Source organism: Cariama cristata, unplaced genomic scaffold (assembly GCF_000690535.1).
Source record: "Cariama cristata isolate BGI_N322 unplaced genomic scaffold, ASM69053v1 scaffold36590, whole genome shotgun sequence".
Classification (NCBI taxonomy): Eukaryota; Metazoa; Chordata; class Aves; order Cariamiformes; family Cariamidae; genus Cariama; species Cariama cristata.
The window spans coordinates 1-17,516 of NW_009595024.1; the positions used below are offsets into that span (position 1 = coordinate 1).

At 39.6% G+C, this 17,516-nt stretch overlaps 1 protein-coding gene across 1 annotated transcript in view; it reads right to left on the minus strand.

Annotated features, from left to right (window-relative positions):
• Positions 1–10,607: 10,607 nt before the first annotated feature.
• Positions 10,608–17,516, minus strand: part of WEE1 (WEE1 G2 checkpoint kinase) — an 8,108-nt gene continuing 1,199 nt past the window's right edge. The window contains exons 4-10 of the mRNA XM_009700071.1: positions 16,616–16,737; positions 15,800–15,946; positions 15,307–15,402; positions 15,140–15,225; positions 14,716–14,886; positions 14,475–14,620; positions 10,608–12,008 (exon numbers count right to left, since the gene is read on the minus strand). Of these exons, the coding sequence (XP_009698373.1) occupies positions 11,858–12,008; positions 14,475–14,620; positions 14,716–14,886; positions 15,140–15,225; positions 15,307–15,402; positions 15,800–15,946; positions 16,616–16,737 (919 nt within the window). The 3' untranslated portion in view covers positions 10,608–11,857. The remainder of the gene's footprint in view (positions 12,009–14,474; positions 14,621–14,715; positions 14,887–15,139; positions 15,226–15,306; positions 15,403–15,799; positions 15,947–16,615; positions 16,738–17,516) is intronic.

A 17,516-nucleotide genomic window follows, 5' to 3' on the forward strand; every position in this document is an offset into this window, starting at 1 on the left:
GCTCGTACCGGGGACTAGGTCTGATTTTCGCCGTGGGATAACGCTCACAGAGAGAAAAGTCACTTTGCTCGTAGGCTGTTCCAGCCCCAAGAATTTCAAAAAGCAGCTTGCCACAAAGGCAGCATACAGCTGGAGTGAACGAAGGTCCATCAGAAAAAAAAAAAAAAAAAAAAAAAAAAAACCCCACACTTCACCACTACTTCCAGAGCAGGAGCAGTACAAAACGTCATCACAAGGAAGAAGTTTTGTCCTGAGGGGGTTTTGGGGTGGCAGGGTTTTTTGTGTGTTAAGCCCTATTAAATGCTGTGGGTTCAGACTAGGCAATGGCAAAAGCAGCTGCTCTGCAAGGACTTCAGATGTCTTCACACTGCTTGTGCTTTCTAGCAGACCCCTCAAGGGTACGTCTCTGCTAACAAAATGGTCAGTTGCATCTAGGCCAAAAGTGGCAAGAAGATAATGCCACAGCGTATATTGCTTTGAATACTGCATCTAAGATAATTCACAGTACACAGCTCATGATCAAGTTAAGGTTTCATTTTAATGGACTTTAAGAGAACTATTAAGATGCCAAATTCAAGACATCTAGCGAACAAGGGAAAAAAAAGGTTTTAAGTTTTGTCCAATTTTAGTCTTCATTCAACTGCATCATCAGAACAAAAACAGCACTGTGCAGGTGCAATAGTTCTAGCAGTTACAGCAAGATGACTGTTTTGCACCAGGTGGTGCCAGTTCATTATGATCCCAGTAAGAAAGGCACTCAGTCTCTAAAGTACCACTCAAATGCCATTTATTGGAGCTAACACTATCATGGAGAGGACAGTATAGTCTTACATTCCCTTCAGGGGCTGGGAACCCTGAGCTGTGCAGCATCAACCAGGTCTCTGACCAAGGTGCAGCATGTCACGCAGATCCTGCCCATGGAAAAGTTACACCATTTTGGTCATTCAAGCTATTACAGGATTTTTCATACAAGGTGTCATGGTTTAACCCCAGCCGGCAGTTAAGCACCACGCAGCCGCTCGCTCACTCCCCGCCAGTGGGATGGGGGAGAGAATCGAAGGGTAAAAGTGAGAAAACTCGTGGGTTGAGGTAAAGACAGTTTAAGAGGTAAAGCAAAAGCCGCACACACAAGCAAAGGAAAACAAGGAATTCATTCACCACTTCCCATGGGCAGGCAGGTGTTCAGCCATCTCCAGGAAAGCAGGGCTCCATCACATGTAACGGTTACTTGGGAAGACGAACGCCATCAGTCCGAACGTACCCCCCTTCCCCCTTCTTCCCCCAGCTTTATAAGCTGAGGATGACGTCACATGGTATGTAATATCCCTTGGGTCATTGGGGTCAGCTGTCCCAGCTGTGTCCCCTCACAGCTCCTTGTGCACCCCCAGCCTCCTCGCTGGTGGGGTGGGGTGAGGAGCAGAAAAGGCCTTGGCTCTGGGTAAGCCCTGCTCAGGGGTAACTGAAACATCCCTGTGTTAGCAATCCAGCCTCATACTGGCTACTACGAAGAAAATTAACTCTACTCCAGCCAAAATCAGTACACTAGGAAACAACTCTATGCATCGTTTCTGCTGCCAAACAGAAAGGATGTTAACACAAGAGTCTCTTGCTGCACTTTCAGAGAAAGGGCAGGCCACGCAGGGGCTATAACCGCAGGGGCCAAGCGGGATCTGCCCGCAGGCCCCTCTGTACAACCAGCCAGGTAAACTGATCCCCCCAAGGCCAGGCTGGGCAGGCAGTGCAGGGCAGCACCAGCTGGGTAGGCACAGGCCTAACTTACACGGATCACTAATCCTCAACGTACAATGGTCTTCTGGTCAGGATCACTACTGATGAGCAGATGGTGAAGTCCACTGTAGCAAGTACTTTTAATTCACATACATGATAATTCATAAAATGAGTTTTCTGTATGTGGGAAATTGGAGACTAGAATCATCCACAGATTTCTGGTAATTTTTATTCTTCAGTGTCTTCTCTAGCTTACAGCAAGCAACAAAAATACTCTAGCAATGCAGAGACGTCATAGTCTCTCAGTAGCACAGCAAATTGTCAAACACAATCTACCTTATTCACCAGGCATATCCTAGCAGCCTTTTTCCCCCCATTTTTCTTAACCTTTTCCTCCATAGTTTATTCAGGACTTTGGAATCCACAAACAAGTAATTATGCTCTTTCCTCAAGATGGATGGTGTGAACCATACAATTAACATCAAATATTAATTGGATTAAATTTCCCAATGGACCTGATTTGCTATCATTATAGCCATTAATATTACCAGAAACATCTATCATCTTGAAATACATTAGCATTTCTCCAATTTGACCACAGCTGTTTCACTTAAGGAGGAAGGAGACAACTTTTGTATATGCAGATAACCTAATAAACTATTTTACTTGTTAGCTGAGCACCCACAGGGTCACCAGCAAATACAGAACAAACCTCTTAAAGTACATTATAATACGATTAGGTTCTGTGAAATATCACTGAGGAAAAGCAATTAATATGGTTTACACATGAATCTCCTCATGGCAGAGACTTAATTTCTGTTTTGAACAGAGTTCAGTGATTTTTAGCAGCTCATTTTTATACGAACAATAGAACGGAAAAATGATATTAAAAAACAACGCCCCACAAAGCAATTGTAAGAAAAAAAAAAAACACACAACAAACCCCAAAAAACACCTCTGTGCCTTCGTTCTTTTTGCTGGCTTCTGTTATTCCTGATTTAAATGACATACTAAAATCCTTTGCCAGAACAGGACCCATTTTCCACTAATAATATAAATAATTCCATTCAGGTCAATAGGTTAACAGTCCATGCTTAAATGTTTCATTAAAGTTAATAGTTTACATAAGCCTCAGCTGCTCCAGCTTTTGGTAGGTTACTCAAAAGGATACTTGCAAGTTATCATAAAACCAGTACATGATTTTATATAGACATGCTCATATTTAAAATATTTTTTATAGGATTGAACTAATTGAACAAAAACAGTTAAACTGTTCATATGCAGACATAAACTTGCTGTTGAACAAAACCTTTGTTTTTTATACTTACCTAAAATAGCTTTAACAAAGTTACAGGACTAACTGTACCCACACCCAAAGTGTGAGTTATTTTAAGCAACTCTTCTGTGTTAATGTGCTAGTCTGGATCTTTGCTTATCAAAAACTTTACATTCTAAACCTTTGAAGATAAGATTGACATACAATCCACAGGACGTTAATTAACAGTGATCATGCTAAACCATGAAGTCCTTGAAAGCACTACATAAACTCTTACGTTACTTGCATGGTACAGAAGTAAGTTCTGATGCAACTTAACACACTTCTGCTTTTCTTGAAAGTTGTTCGAGATCTCAGCAACTTTATTTTAAATCTGTGCTTATTCTAATCTTGTTTGCTCACCACAGTTGAAAACGTGACCGAAGGGTGGTGAGGAGATCAGGGAGGGAAAACTGGCTCACAGTCTCATAGAGTGACTCACAGTTTCAGGAAGAAGCTTTAGGTAGATCCTGCTGAGGCTCAACCTTAAGAGGTCAATCGCTTTTCCTCCTCCCTGCAGAAGCCTAATTACTCCTTGTTAGCCGAATAAGAAGTATTTGTCAGGGAGGTTCTAACCAGAGGAAAGATTACGCATTTGAACTGTTACTAAGTTTCTTTTATGCCACTGAGTCAGTTAAAATGCCATCAAGGAAAGAATTCAGACACATCAGCAACTCACAGTTTTCTGCTCATTGTCAGCCCAGAGAAAATCTTCCTGAACAGCGGCTAGACCAGTCATTTTCATTCTCCACAGGAAAACTAAATCGAAGCAAACAGAAATTGAAGACCATTACGCCAACTTTGTAGCAAACTGTGTTTCCAGTATCTGCCATTTCACAGCGATGTTTCCGTAGAAAATCAAAATAAAACTAAAGCAAATGCCAGTGTTCATGATCAATGTGTTGTAGTTTCTGAACAGACTAGTCCCACCATAAAACATCTCAAGGAAGCACTGGGGGACAGTGTAAAAACCAGTAAGTATATTTGACATTATACTATAACCCAGTCCTCAAGCCATTTGAAGAACTTGGGTTTTTTCTATTATTTAAAAACATTTTTAGAAGTTTTATCTCTGGCCTTATACACATGACTCAAACATTCTCACTGAAACTATGTAGAAATTAAGCATGAAAATTATTTTAGGTGAAATAGGAAGCGGCATTAGATGCTGATTCAGAATGGCAGCTCAGTCTCTCCTACAAAAAAAAAAGTTAATTTTCCATTCATTTCTAAGACTTTTAGAGCAATCTTTGAAGTGATTCCAGCAAAAAAAGCACATCTACTTTACTATAGTTTTCTGCTATTTATAGACATATATAACACACATGCATTTCTATTCAAACTTGACAAAAGAAACATAATGAAGAGGTAAAATTCAGAGCATTAAGTTACCTTTCAGTTCCTCCCTGGTAACACACATCTTACTCTACACTTGTAGCTGATAAGGTATTTCTCACCAAGTTATAGAACTCACCGTAGAACAGAATACCACAGATACCTTACTTGCAGAAAGGAAGAGAAAATTAAGTCTCAGCTGTGTACTGCAGTAACCATCCGATACCATGTTGTGGGATGGAAACTGAAGAGAGAAATGGTCAACAGAAAAAGCCATTTAAGCAGAATTAGTGTAGAAGACTGTCAGTCAATATTGACTCAGTGTCTACAAGACCAAAAGGAGATTAAAATCCCATTTGCTAAGGCATGGAACAAATATATGGGGAGACTCTACCCTAAACATCTTAACACCTAAGTAGCTGAGAGAGAAGAGTCAAGAGGAAACAGCTGCAGAAATCGGAAGATCACCCAAAAGCAGTGGTTTGTGAGACTACGAAAGGTTGGGAAGAGGAGGTATTTCTCCTGTCCCACCCATCACTATCCTACAAAACACCTTGCCTAAAATACTTTAATTAGTGCTGCGTTCTGTTGTCTATAAATCAATAGATGAACAAGATCTGCTCCATCAGGATGCAGGCTGAATGTGCAGAAACTTTTCCTGTGCATAAATGGTAATTCAGTAACAGCAGCAGTTTTTATGTCCATTAGCCCACCTATCTGGCAGTAACCCTAAGGATACATGAATTGCTAGTTAGAATTAGGCCAGTTATTCTGCTTTTATCTTGAGTCAAACAGAGAAATCATTTTAGACCAGCATGATTATTCAGATGTCATGCTAAATATTGATGCTGCATATTAGAAGAGTCAAATGACTGGCAAAAGGAAGATCTTTGAAACCAATTCTTCAGATTTTTCAAGACTATCCAGAATCTCAGATAATTTTTAAGTGTGTACAACCTCAGATCTCCAAGCAACGTGCTAAACAGTAATAAATTGCTTCCTGGTTAATTCGGCACAGCAATATTCTCGCCTGGGGCACCTCCCTTTCCCCTCCCCCAATCCTATTATACTTTGGCAAGATAGCATCTTCATCCAATTCCAACCGTTTAAACAGAAGCGGGACCTTAATTTCCTGTGTGCTGTCTTGCCCAGGCACTGGTTCTTCTTGCTTTCTCTCTGCAATGTTTCTTGAGACAAGAACCTATGTGTCAGCTCAGCAGCCTCCAACCAGGGGAGATCGCAGCCCTCTCTGATGGTTTCCACGGTTCGCTGGACGAAGGTTCGGTTCAGACAGGGAAGAGCCCTGCTTTTGGCTCTTGCTGGCCACTGCTTTAGACGTGAGTCCTCAAGCACAGCTATAGCAGTGATATTCATAGGTAGCAGACATGTACAGATTTATTAAGCATGCATACATGTTATAAGCCAAATCACATATATGGTGAAATTATGAGGATGCCTCTTGCAAGCCTACAGAACGGAGGGCATGGCTGTGGATGAAAAAGTAAAAGTCAACACTTACCTGAGCTACTGCTGGCAAGAATGCTCCATCCCTACTGCAGAACAAGCTAATGATTTCTAACAATCAGGGTCGAGTGTCATACTAGCACACAAACACTTCAAAGACAAAAATTTATTGCACAGTTGACCATTTTGTCCAGCAGGTGTTGCTGGAGACTACAAAACACATTAAAGGACAAGGTGAGGCTGGTCAGCTTTTGGTAGGGGGTCAAACAATGGTGCTCCCCCCGTCCCAGTTCAACAAGAAGGATAGGCTAACCAAGTATACTTTTATTCATGAAAGTTTCCAGTGTTGTAGTCTAAAGTAATGCAATCTACGAAATTGAAACCCTATTTTCAAATATACAGCAGTGCCTACCACCATTTCCAGGTGGAGGTAAAGCTTGTCTATAACTTCATAAAAGCCAAATAGTACATCTTACTAATTCAGATCCATCGCAACTAAAATAAAACATGTTATTAGGGCTGTGGTAATCAACAGCTTGTATCGGGAGTGGTGAAGCAGAAAAATCAGTGAGCCAATAGGACAAGGTCAGGTTGGAGAAGGCTCTGAGCAACCTGCTCTAGTGGAAGATGACATCCCTGGTCATTGCAGGGAGGTTCGGCTAGATGACCTTTAAAGGTCCCTTCAAACCCAAACCATTCTATGATTCTATGACACTTGGAAACTGCAAAAAAAAAAAAAAAAAAAAAAAAAAACCAAAAAAAAAAACCAAACCCTAGACAAATGCTGTGTATCAATAGCTCAACAAAAACAAAGAGACAAAGATGACCATAGTAATTCCAGCTGTTTAACCCTGTGTGAATTCATGGCACAATTGCTGGTGGAAACTGCAAAAAAAAAAAAAAAAAAAAAACAAAAAAAAAACCAAACCCTAGACAAATGCTGTGTATCAATAGCTCAACAAAAACAAAGAGACAAAGATGACCATAGTAATTCCAGCTGTTTAACCCTGTGTGAATTCATGGCACAATTGCTGGGAGTTTGATATGCAATTTATGAAAACAGAACAACAATTTCTAGTCATGCTACAGGTTCCAACTGGAGGGTGCTAACTTCTCTTTACAGACATACTCTTCATCCATCTGTTGGCCTTCATGGCTATAAAGTAGTATGCATGACTATCACAGTACTGTTCTGGAAAAAATATTTCTCCAAGTAAATCCAATTTGTTTCGATAGCAATGGCATAACTAGAATTTCATATAGTATTTGAATACCATATGTGACTCAATATTTTAAAAAATGCAACATTTATGTTTTGATTATAATAGCTTAGCCTGCAAAACAATGGAAAACCAAGGACCATCAATATTTCTACATAGTCCATGGAAACGTTTGATTCACAAGATGAATTATCCAAAAAGTGAATCAATCCTCAATATTTGAAATTCACATTAAGAAGCTGAGGGGGGTTAATACTTTTTTTATTTCCTTGTTTCCAACAAGAGCTAGTTTTGTACAGTCAAATAGAAGACAGTTCATCCACAAATAAATCATTTAAATGTAACAATTTCAGAATATTCTTTTGGAAAGCAGCATTTGTCAGCGTTAAGTGTCTTGTCTTTACAGGAAACTAATTCTGTAAGAGCTTGAGTCCTCCACACCACCCGCTCTTTGGGCACAAAATACGGCAAGACTAGACAGGTAGTGTTGTCCAGTAACATATCATTATAAGATGGATTACAGACACTGGATTTATAAGCAAAGACAGAAGACAAAGAAGCAGACAAATATCTAGAGGAAGTGGGGATATGAAATACCTGCTTTCAGTTATTTTTAGGTTCTCTTTCTATGTAGTTCTTCAAGGAGTCAGGTACTCTGATCAAAAATTTAAGCTACTATGCTGTCTCTGTATTGGAAAATTAAGCTAGATAATTCATGAGAAAAAATGGTTAAACATTAACTGTAACTATTTTGAATAACACATTTGCCACTCAACTCTAATGCTTGCTTCTTAAATTGCGATAAAGCTTTCTTCTTAAAGTGTTGAAGCTCACCTTGTTACACCATGCTTGGCAGAATTTCTTCAACTGACATCTGACTTCCTACATTTTGTGACAGGCTAGTAGCTACTTCTTCCACCTAAAAAGGTGGCTTGCTTAACTACATACAAGTTTTGCCCCAATGTTGTTTTCGCAATAAATTTGTAAGCTACCAAAATTACTGTAAGACTGCTTTATTTAAAAGAAAAACCCTTCAACGCCAGGAAAAATAGATACCACTTCTCACTCAGCAAGCATCTGAATCATGACTCAGTGGATGCGGAGAGTATTCATGGGAAGCATTGATGCACACTTTCCAAATTCTGTGCCTCTTCCCACCAGCCACTGTTGGGGCCAGCATTCTCAGCCTCACCACTGGCCTCAGGAAAGCTTATGAAAATTTGAGATAAAGTTTCACCATTCTTATCTCATATAAAATACTTAAAAACCCTGAAGCTCCTTTTTAAACATTCTCTTAGCACACAGAAGTTAAAACATCCAAACCTACTTTAGTTGCATGCTTTAGGCTGGGCATCCCTTCCATGGCAGATACAAACCCCGTGACCAGCAATGGAATCATACATTTAGGTTTGAAAGTACCCTTAAGATCATCAGGTCCAACTGTTAACCTAACACTGCCAAATCCACCACTAAACCATGTCCCTAAGCACCACATCTACATGTCTTTTAAATGCCTCCAAAAATGGTGACTCCACCACCTCCCTGGGCAGCCTGTTCCAATGCTTGACAACACTTTCAGTGAAGAAATTGTTCTTAATATCCAATCTAATCCTCCCCTGGCACAACTTTAAGCTGTTGCTTCTCATTCTATCACTTGTTACTTGGGAGAAGAGACCAACCCCCACCTCGCTACACCCTCCTTTCAGGTAGTTGTAGAGAGTGATCAGGTCTCACTTCAGCCTCCTTTTCTCCAGACTAAACAACCCCAGCTCCCTCAGCTGCTCCTCGTAAGGCTTTTTCTCCAGGCCCTTCACCACCTTTGTTGCCCTTCTCTGAACACACTGCAGCCCCTCAATGTCTTGTAGTGAGGGGCCCAAAACTGAACACAGCATTCAAGGTACAGCCTCACCAGTGCCGAGTACAGGGGGACGATCACTGCCCTAGTCCTGCTGGCCACACTATTTCTGATACAGGCCAGGATGTCCTTGGCCTTCTTGGCCACCTGGGCACACTGCTGGCTCATGTTCAGCCGGCTGTTGACCAACACCCCCAGGCCCTTTTCCACCAAGCAGCTTTCCAGCCACTCATCCCCAAGCCTGTAGCGTTGCATGGGGCTGTTGTGACCCAGATGCAGGACCCAGCACTGAGCCTTGTTGAACCTCACACAGTTGGCCTTGGCCCATCAATCCAGCCTGTCCAGGTCCCTCTGCAGAGCCTTCCTGCCCTCCAGCAGATCAACACTCCCACCCAACTTGGTGTCACCTGCAGACTGACTGAGGGTGCGCTCGATCCCCTCGTCCAAATCACTGATAAAGATATTAAACAGAACTGGCACCAGTACTGAGCCCTGGGGAACACCACTGGTGACCGACTGCCAACTGGATTTAACTCCATTCACCACCACTCTTTGGGCCTGGCCATCCAGCCAGTTTTTTACCCAGCAAAGAGCCCACCCCTACAAGCCTACATAGCTACTGTGTACGGCTTGTTTGCGCAGAAATTCCTGTACTGATGTTGCAAGTCTCTGAAAGCGAGAGATGCAAGAGCACATAATTATCATAGGTAGACCAAATTTATCACATTATAGGGGAAGAAAGGCTTATTAAGTCTGTTCATATTTATGACTGTTTAGAAGTGTGCTTTAAATGAGGTCTTATTTAGTGTAGATGAAGATTAAAATGCTGCAACAAAACCCTATGAGATATTCTAAGCTCTCTCACAAGACAGGACTATCACGTAAAGTAAAAAAAACTTAAAAGTATTCCAGTCTATCAGTTTTTTTCTGATGAGAACTGCATGTTCAGAGAATAAAGTTACCTAAACCAAGCCTCCGAATTTCACTGTCATACATGAATAGCACTCAGACCTCTTACAAATAAAAATACTTAGCAGTTTTCATTTGCTAATTGCAAAGTTAGATTTTATGATAGTCCATTCAATTCACATACAGCTTCTCTGATAGTCACCTGTGACTCTTTAATACAGCAATGCAAAAGCTTCCCCAATAGACTAATCCATTAAGCCTTTATTAGTTTTACTGTATCTCTCTTCTTTACCTCAGGCAGAATACAAATGCACAAATTTTGCATCCATGCCACAAAATATGCTGTTATTGTGATCCCTAGCCTATTTCAATTCCTCGCACTGTTTTCTTCCCAACTACTAAATAAGCAGTTCTCTTCCCATTCTCAGCAATTCATGAGTTTTCCTCCTTACCTCAGACCCAGGTCTTTCTTCACATAGTTTCATCTAGTCCTCCATCTTCAGTCATGGGTTCCACTTCAAATCTTCCAGGGGCTTCATCTTTCCAACATGCAGTACCATTTCTGAAGCTGTAGAGACAGACTGCTATAGGTACTAACGCACAGACTGTGGTGCTTCTCTCCTAACATAACTATCAGCGAGTATGTTATCTCAATCGTACCCTCATGAGAGGGAACCACAAGCATTACAGAGGAGCAGATCTAATCAGGACTTGCCATAGTATATTCCTGACTCAATAGTTTATTTCCACAACTATAGAGTTAAATAAGTGTTAGACAATATTAAACAAAACTTTTAACTTTAATATTCAAATTCAACACTAGTAAGAACAAATAGAGCACAAATGGGAAACATTGTTTAAGCTAAAATTAATGAATGGACAAGCCAGTAATTAGAACAGTTCTATTTTTTTTAGCAACATCTGTCAGCCGAGGTCCAACATCAGTACAGGTTCCGATGGCCACATTCTGTTCGTTTTGGAACTTAAAACTCAATAGTTATGCTTTGTCTGTTGGCATCTCAGACTGCAGTTTCAGTATAGTATACTATAAGCACAATCAAACTTATGTACATAAAGAATGAAGAACAACCTGAACACTTACACTAAACAGTTATTTACAAGTACTCCAACATAAAAAAAAAAATATACAATAGCCTCAAGAATGGACAACTGAAGAGAATACCAACATTTAGAGAACCTTATTAGAAAGAATTACAAAACATCAATAGCCAAGACATTAACAATTGCACTACACTAATACAGAGTCCAAATATTAAATTGGTGCATTATTTCACAATGCACTAGCTTTGAGAGAAAAATGCTGCCTTCACTAAAATGCAGCTTCGATTTTTTTCACGTAATTGTTTTAACAAGAAGCCTATTAACACAATAATGATTGTTTTAATGCTACAGTTTACAGCGAGGACAACAAACTAAAAATAGCAGCAGTTCCACATGGCACTTAATTCCACAGGTTTCTCAGCTGTGGTTTATGCAATGCCTACAAAGTGCTCCCAGTTGAATATACAAATAAAATTCACAATAAAAGTCTACCTGACATCAGGTACATTGAGTGTAGGTGGCCGTAAAGCCTGTCTTTCAAAATTTATTCCCCTCTGCTCCAAAAAAAAAAATCAGTAACTATCAAAGCAAGGCCCCCTCCCTCCCTCTTAAAGATCATTAGGGATATTACTTCTTATTACAATGCCTTAACACTACAAAGCAGCACACCACTACAGTGGTTAACCCTGGGATGATGTAACATCTAACAGTGTAACCGAAAGGCTTATGGATTAACATCCAGGATCCTCTACAGACAAGATAGTAACTGAAGTCCATTAACTCAAATGGTTAATACAGCTAATCAGCTGTATTATACAAGTAAAAACCCAGAAGCAATTCCTGTAAAACTAGTGACACTGATCACAGACAGGACAAGAAACCAGGAATTGAATGCTTCCTTCAATTCCTTAGGCTTCAGTCCAGCAGAGATACTATAGCCATCCTCAGTAGTTCTTTTAGACTTCATAGTTAGTATATAGTAAGACTAACTGAGCGATTCATTTTCTTTCCAACGAGTCGAGATGGTCTATTTTGTGTCGTAGATCTGGTTGTCATTCTGTCAGTGAACAGTGCTCGTTCCTCAGCTGCGGCCTTTGCCATCTGTGCCTTCTTCAGCTCTCTGCAAGACATGGAGAGAGTCACACTTCTGCAACAGTATCAGCAACTACTACAGGCGTATCGCAGCAAGAGTGTTTCACATGAATTACAGCAGTTCAGAACTTAAGACTTGCCATCAGTTTAGGTCATACTAAGACCATTATCAATGGTATCCACCTGTTTACATCCCAGAGAACAGAAGTGGCATGTTCATTGTCTAGATGTTCTTTCTTTTGAACAACACGGGAAGGAAATAACAAATTCACACAACTCAGATTTTTAAATCCAGCCTTTTACAAGCAGCTCAATACTTCAGTTACCAGAATACAGTAGGATGCTGTTTACTTTCTAGTACAAGCTGTATGATAAATCACTGAAGAGCTAATTACTGAGGTTTGCCCAAATGAAGCATTCAGCCACAACTGAACTTCTGTGGAAGAGTCAGACAGACATACAGTTAGATGAACATAGATGAATGTAACTGGCAACAGACAACTTGGGAAGCATCCTTTTCCTTTTGCAGACCCACATCAAAAGTTTATTGCCATTTAAATCCTTTTTGCCCAACATAAAAATTTGAGTCCAAAACTGCAAGACTGAGTCACTGAAGGCAGCACAGGCCATTGTCCCCTTACAACACTATTCTGTTTCAGAGAATTACCAATACTCAGTCAAGGACAAAGTTAAGTAAAACTCAGGATGAAACTATGAAATAGTCTGACTAAAGAGCAAAGTTATCTTTATTGAGGGTTTCCCCCCACACCCCTTCTCTCTTTTCCTTAAAGGCTGACATAAAGCTAAGTGTAAGGATTTCCCTCATACTCTTTTCCTTCTCGTATCCCAAACTATCCCTCAAAGAGCTTTCTATACGATAAGAACTAGTATTTGTAATCTCATTTCACATCTGGACTCCAAAGCCAGATCAAATTTTACAAGCTTGCTGCCTATTGATGTATTTAGCTTTTAAGTTGCATGTTTTAGTTTAATAAGCTAGTTCCATTCTTGTAAGACGAAGTATTACTCATTAACACCCATGCCCCATCTAATCCTCCCCACATTATCACTGTGTCAGTTCACAGCAAGAAAATGCAATCAACTTTTAGTCATCTTCCCTAAAGACTGAATGTCAGTCACAAATGCAAACACATGTGTGCACACCCTCCCACCACACCGTTACTAGGAAATTAAGTTTTATTATATACTTCCATTCTTCCCTAGAAGTCTAATCTTGAATTCTTCTTTCCTCTGAAGAAGACGACGACACAGTAGAAAAGCTGTTTCCTTACAAGGATTCCTTTCACTGATGATAACTTACATACACAAGTGGTATCTTAAATGGGTCAAATGCAGCAGTGTTAAAAAACTAAATCAAAATAAACACTATTTTATGAAACATTATCCCACACAACATTAAAAATTACTGTGGTTCTTTTTAAATCATCCTCAGATTTACAGTTACTTTATAAGGATGTACCCTACTTGTTGCAGGGCAGAAGTAGTCTTCACAAAATATTAGCTTTGCCAACTTCCCCATTCACAGGATACAAAAATATGTTGTCTCTATACAAGTAAGCAAGTTACCTCAGCAAATCTGTCCTTGAATAACCTGCACAAACTGTCAAATTATTCTTTCTGCAGTCAGTGTAATTCTCAAGAAAACTATAAAGATAACCATCTAAAATGGCAAGTCTGGCTACATTCAGACTGTAGCAATGGCAATATAAGCAGATAGCAATGGATAGAGTCCAAAAGTGAAGTTAACATCTTCATTCAAAATGACCCAGTCAGAAAGTAATCAGTGTTCTATATTCCCTCATGAAAGCCTGCCTATTATGTCTAACATGTGCAAAGTTCAGTGCAGTGAAAGAATCAGAAGATTACTTCTTAACTTACTCTTTCTCTGAAACTTAAGCAGAAATCAGACTTTCCTAAAGGGAATCTCTTCTTAAAAGCTTTAATTCAGATGCGAGTGTTGAGGGAAGGGGTAGGACAAGATAACCACCCAATATAAATCATTCTCTGGTAACCTAATAACACTGCTGTGTACAAGTCAAATTAGTCCAAAAACATTCTTGATGTACCACTTCATTTAAGTTCAAAACAGTTGCTCATTTAAGTTTTTCAACATGTTTCAATGTACATATGACCTAGGAACACACAGACACAAATAACATACATGTAAGTTACACTACACATCACAAAAGTATGCATTATGCTGGAAACATTTTTTAAAAACCATAATGTTTTGTATGCCTTGAATACTAACAGTGTAGTTGAGATTCCATAGAAGAAACTTCCTGAACACTCTAAGGGAGAAAGTTCCTTTTAAAGTTACCTTTTAAAGTTACACTTTGTCCTCTCAGGTATATACATGCATACAGATTTGTGGACCTTGTGCAAGGACGGTCCTGTTTTATCACCACTCTACTATCATATGAAAACCTATTAGAAATTGAGTTATATTTAAGGTCCCCAAGGAACTACTTACTTCTGCAAGAGCGAGTTTTTGAATTTTTCAGCATTCAGTTCTATCCGGAGCTGCTCTGCGCTCTTTTTTGCAGCAGAGAGCAGCACTGAATGCTTGACTAGTGCCACAGCTGAAGGCCTCTTCTCTGGATCAGGATTAATCATAACCTTGGAAAAAAGAAAAGAAAAGAAAGCATTCTCGTTAAGGCCAGTAATACAGTAAATTACACTAATCGGTGAGCCACTAGTACAAGAGTTCTTACTTTTAGTAAGTCTAGTAATTCTTGAGAAAGCACTTGTGGTATTCTAGGTAGTTTTCCTTGTCGAATTTCATGCCATTGGTCCCCATTAGTTGGAAGTGGTTCAGCCCCAGCAGCACAGACAACAGTCAGAGCAAGAGCAAAAATATCTGCTTTTGGCAAATGAGTGTAGTTCTTGAAAAAAATAAAGAAAAATACATTTACTACACATACCACCCAGCGTAAGAAGAAATCTAACAGACAGCTAAGCTATTCAGCACTGAACACATCCACAATATTACATTCCCCTTTAAGTACTAACAGTGTTCAAGGGGATACCATTTAGGAAGTTTCTCCTCCAGCAAGGAGGCGGCAGACAGCAACTCATTTCTCTAAGAAAACAGCATGCAGATCTAACATCACTATTTTCCACAAACAGAACAGTTACCTCTTGTAGGACTTCATTTGCAAGAAAACGGCTATCACCTTCCTCTACTTGTGGACTAGATACTCGAGTTACATGACCAAGGTCACCTGCAAAAAGAAAAGACAGTTATTTTTCATAAGACAAATAGACAATGCAAGTCTTTTGAGCCCAAGCGTGCTACTTCTCACCTATTTTAAATATGACTCTATCAGATGACCAGTCATCATCATCACCTTCTTCTGAAGTTGTACTGGGGACTGATGTCCTAGATATGAAAATATTACCTGAAAAAGAGCAGAGTTTTTAAAAAGAACCCATTTTTGTCCAATTTCTACTTCATCTAGTTTCACTACAGTTTCCTTTAGCCACACAGAATTTTTAGTTGCATACACATCCAGTAAGTAGTGCGAGAAACTACAGTTTACTCTTTCTGGCCCCTCTGCTGGGAGGGGAGCCAAGTGTTATGCAAGTAGAGTCAATTACGCAAAAGGGACCCAAGATAAACTCAACAACAGTTTAAGTTCGCTAGCCAATTTTATAACTGACATCTTTGTATTGCTATTTAGAACTTCAGTGAAGAATTTACAGTTAGTAAGGTGTGGCTAACAGCTCATTTTTCTACAGCAGATTAAATTAACTGAGGAAGTTGTCAATACAGAGTAAAGCAGTTTACAAACTTACTAGGTTTGATATCCATGTGTACCAGTGACATCGAATGAATGTACTTTAAGCCTCGAGCCACCTGAAGTAGCAGGTCCTTCAGTTCTGGTTCAGTAAAATAATGCATATTCCTATAATTTTCACTTATGGCATCTGCTAAACTGCCACCTAAAACAACATTAAAGAAAACAACCAATTATTTTACATCAAATAGTTGACAAAGTAACGACAACTTGCTTGCAAAAGTAAATATTGGTGGCTTCCAAAATTAGCAGTGAATGTATCACCAAGAACTTGCTGCTGGTGATACACAGGAAGTGTAAAATCTGTGCTGTATCCTCTTTTTATAGCCATGTAATACCATAAAATTATTTTTCTGCTGCAGTTGCCACGCTAATCAATGGGATACCAACACAAGGGAAAAGACCTCTCTCCTTCCAAATCTCTGGCAGGGTGTCAACCATAGCAAAAGGCTTCAGAAATTGGGTCCACCTCCCATTTTTAAAGGGACCTGTCTGTTTGTTTTCTCTATTCCAGCTTGTACTATTGTACAGAAGAACAAACAGTTTTGCTGCTCGCGAATGCTTCACTGTACTTCCAGTATTCTTGAACACTTAAGACTTTGTCAGCAACTTTGTATAGTTTTTGCTTCATATACCTGATATGCCTTTTCCAACACAAAAGAACATCAGACACATTTGAGACAACGATGGTATGAGCTATGGGTAGGGCAATCAATTCCTAACTAGTGCTAGGGATTTGTAGAGACACCTGTATATCTTCAAAAGTTAGATTTTTTTGAAAGCAAGTTCAGAACAAGTGATAAACTTTACTCACCATTGCAGTATTCATTCTGTATAAGCATGTGATCATCTTCTGCCCATGCAGAGTAGTACCTTACTACATGAGAATGCTGTCCAAGAACTGCATGTGCATAGACCTCTCTCAAAGCATTTTGCCTGTTATCGTGAAAAAAAAAAAACAGCATGCAATATTATGAGGTGAAATTAGTCCTATTTCAGCTTGATAGAAACAGTTATTAAAATATCATGCCCCTCCGCCAGATCAGGTTTCCAATTCAAAATCTTCATATTCAGTTCTGTGGCACCTTAAGGTGGATTTGTATTTATATCCAAACAGCTAAAATGATTTACACAGTATTAAAAGACTAAGTCCATGCAACATGAAAAAACAGGTTTTGCTGCAGATAATTCCCGAGGGAGCTGTCACTTCCATTACATACTTTCCAACCAGCAGCAGCAAGCTCTGAGAAGCATCACCAAAGTTTTAGGAAAAAAATAATGATGCTCATAAGCCGGGAGTATGACTGAACTCAATGTTCTTAACTTCTTGTAAGTCTGGTATGCAATTTTAAGCAACTCAAACTTTCTGAGTTTTATATTATAACTATTAGAACAGTAGAGGAAAGAGTAATGAATTGCAGGCCCATTCACAAATGCCAAAAAATACTCCAGAACTGACTTAACTAATCTGCATGTCACTCAGGTTGACAAGGATGAGGACCTCAGTGGGAATATTGCTTTCCTTTCACATCTCAAAGAATCATCACCGCAGTTTATTCATGTAGTCCCTCTTGCCATTAATGCAAGTAAGCATTATTCTTACTTTCCCAATGAAAAGAATCTGTTTCCACACAGAATACTGGGACAAACATCTGCTAGGAGAAAGGCCAAGTAGCCTTTCCTCCCCAGTACTGCACAGTATTCAGGGGAAAAAA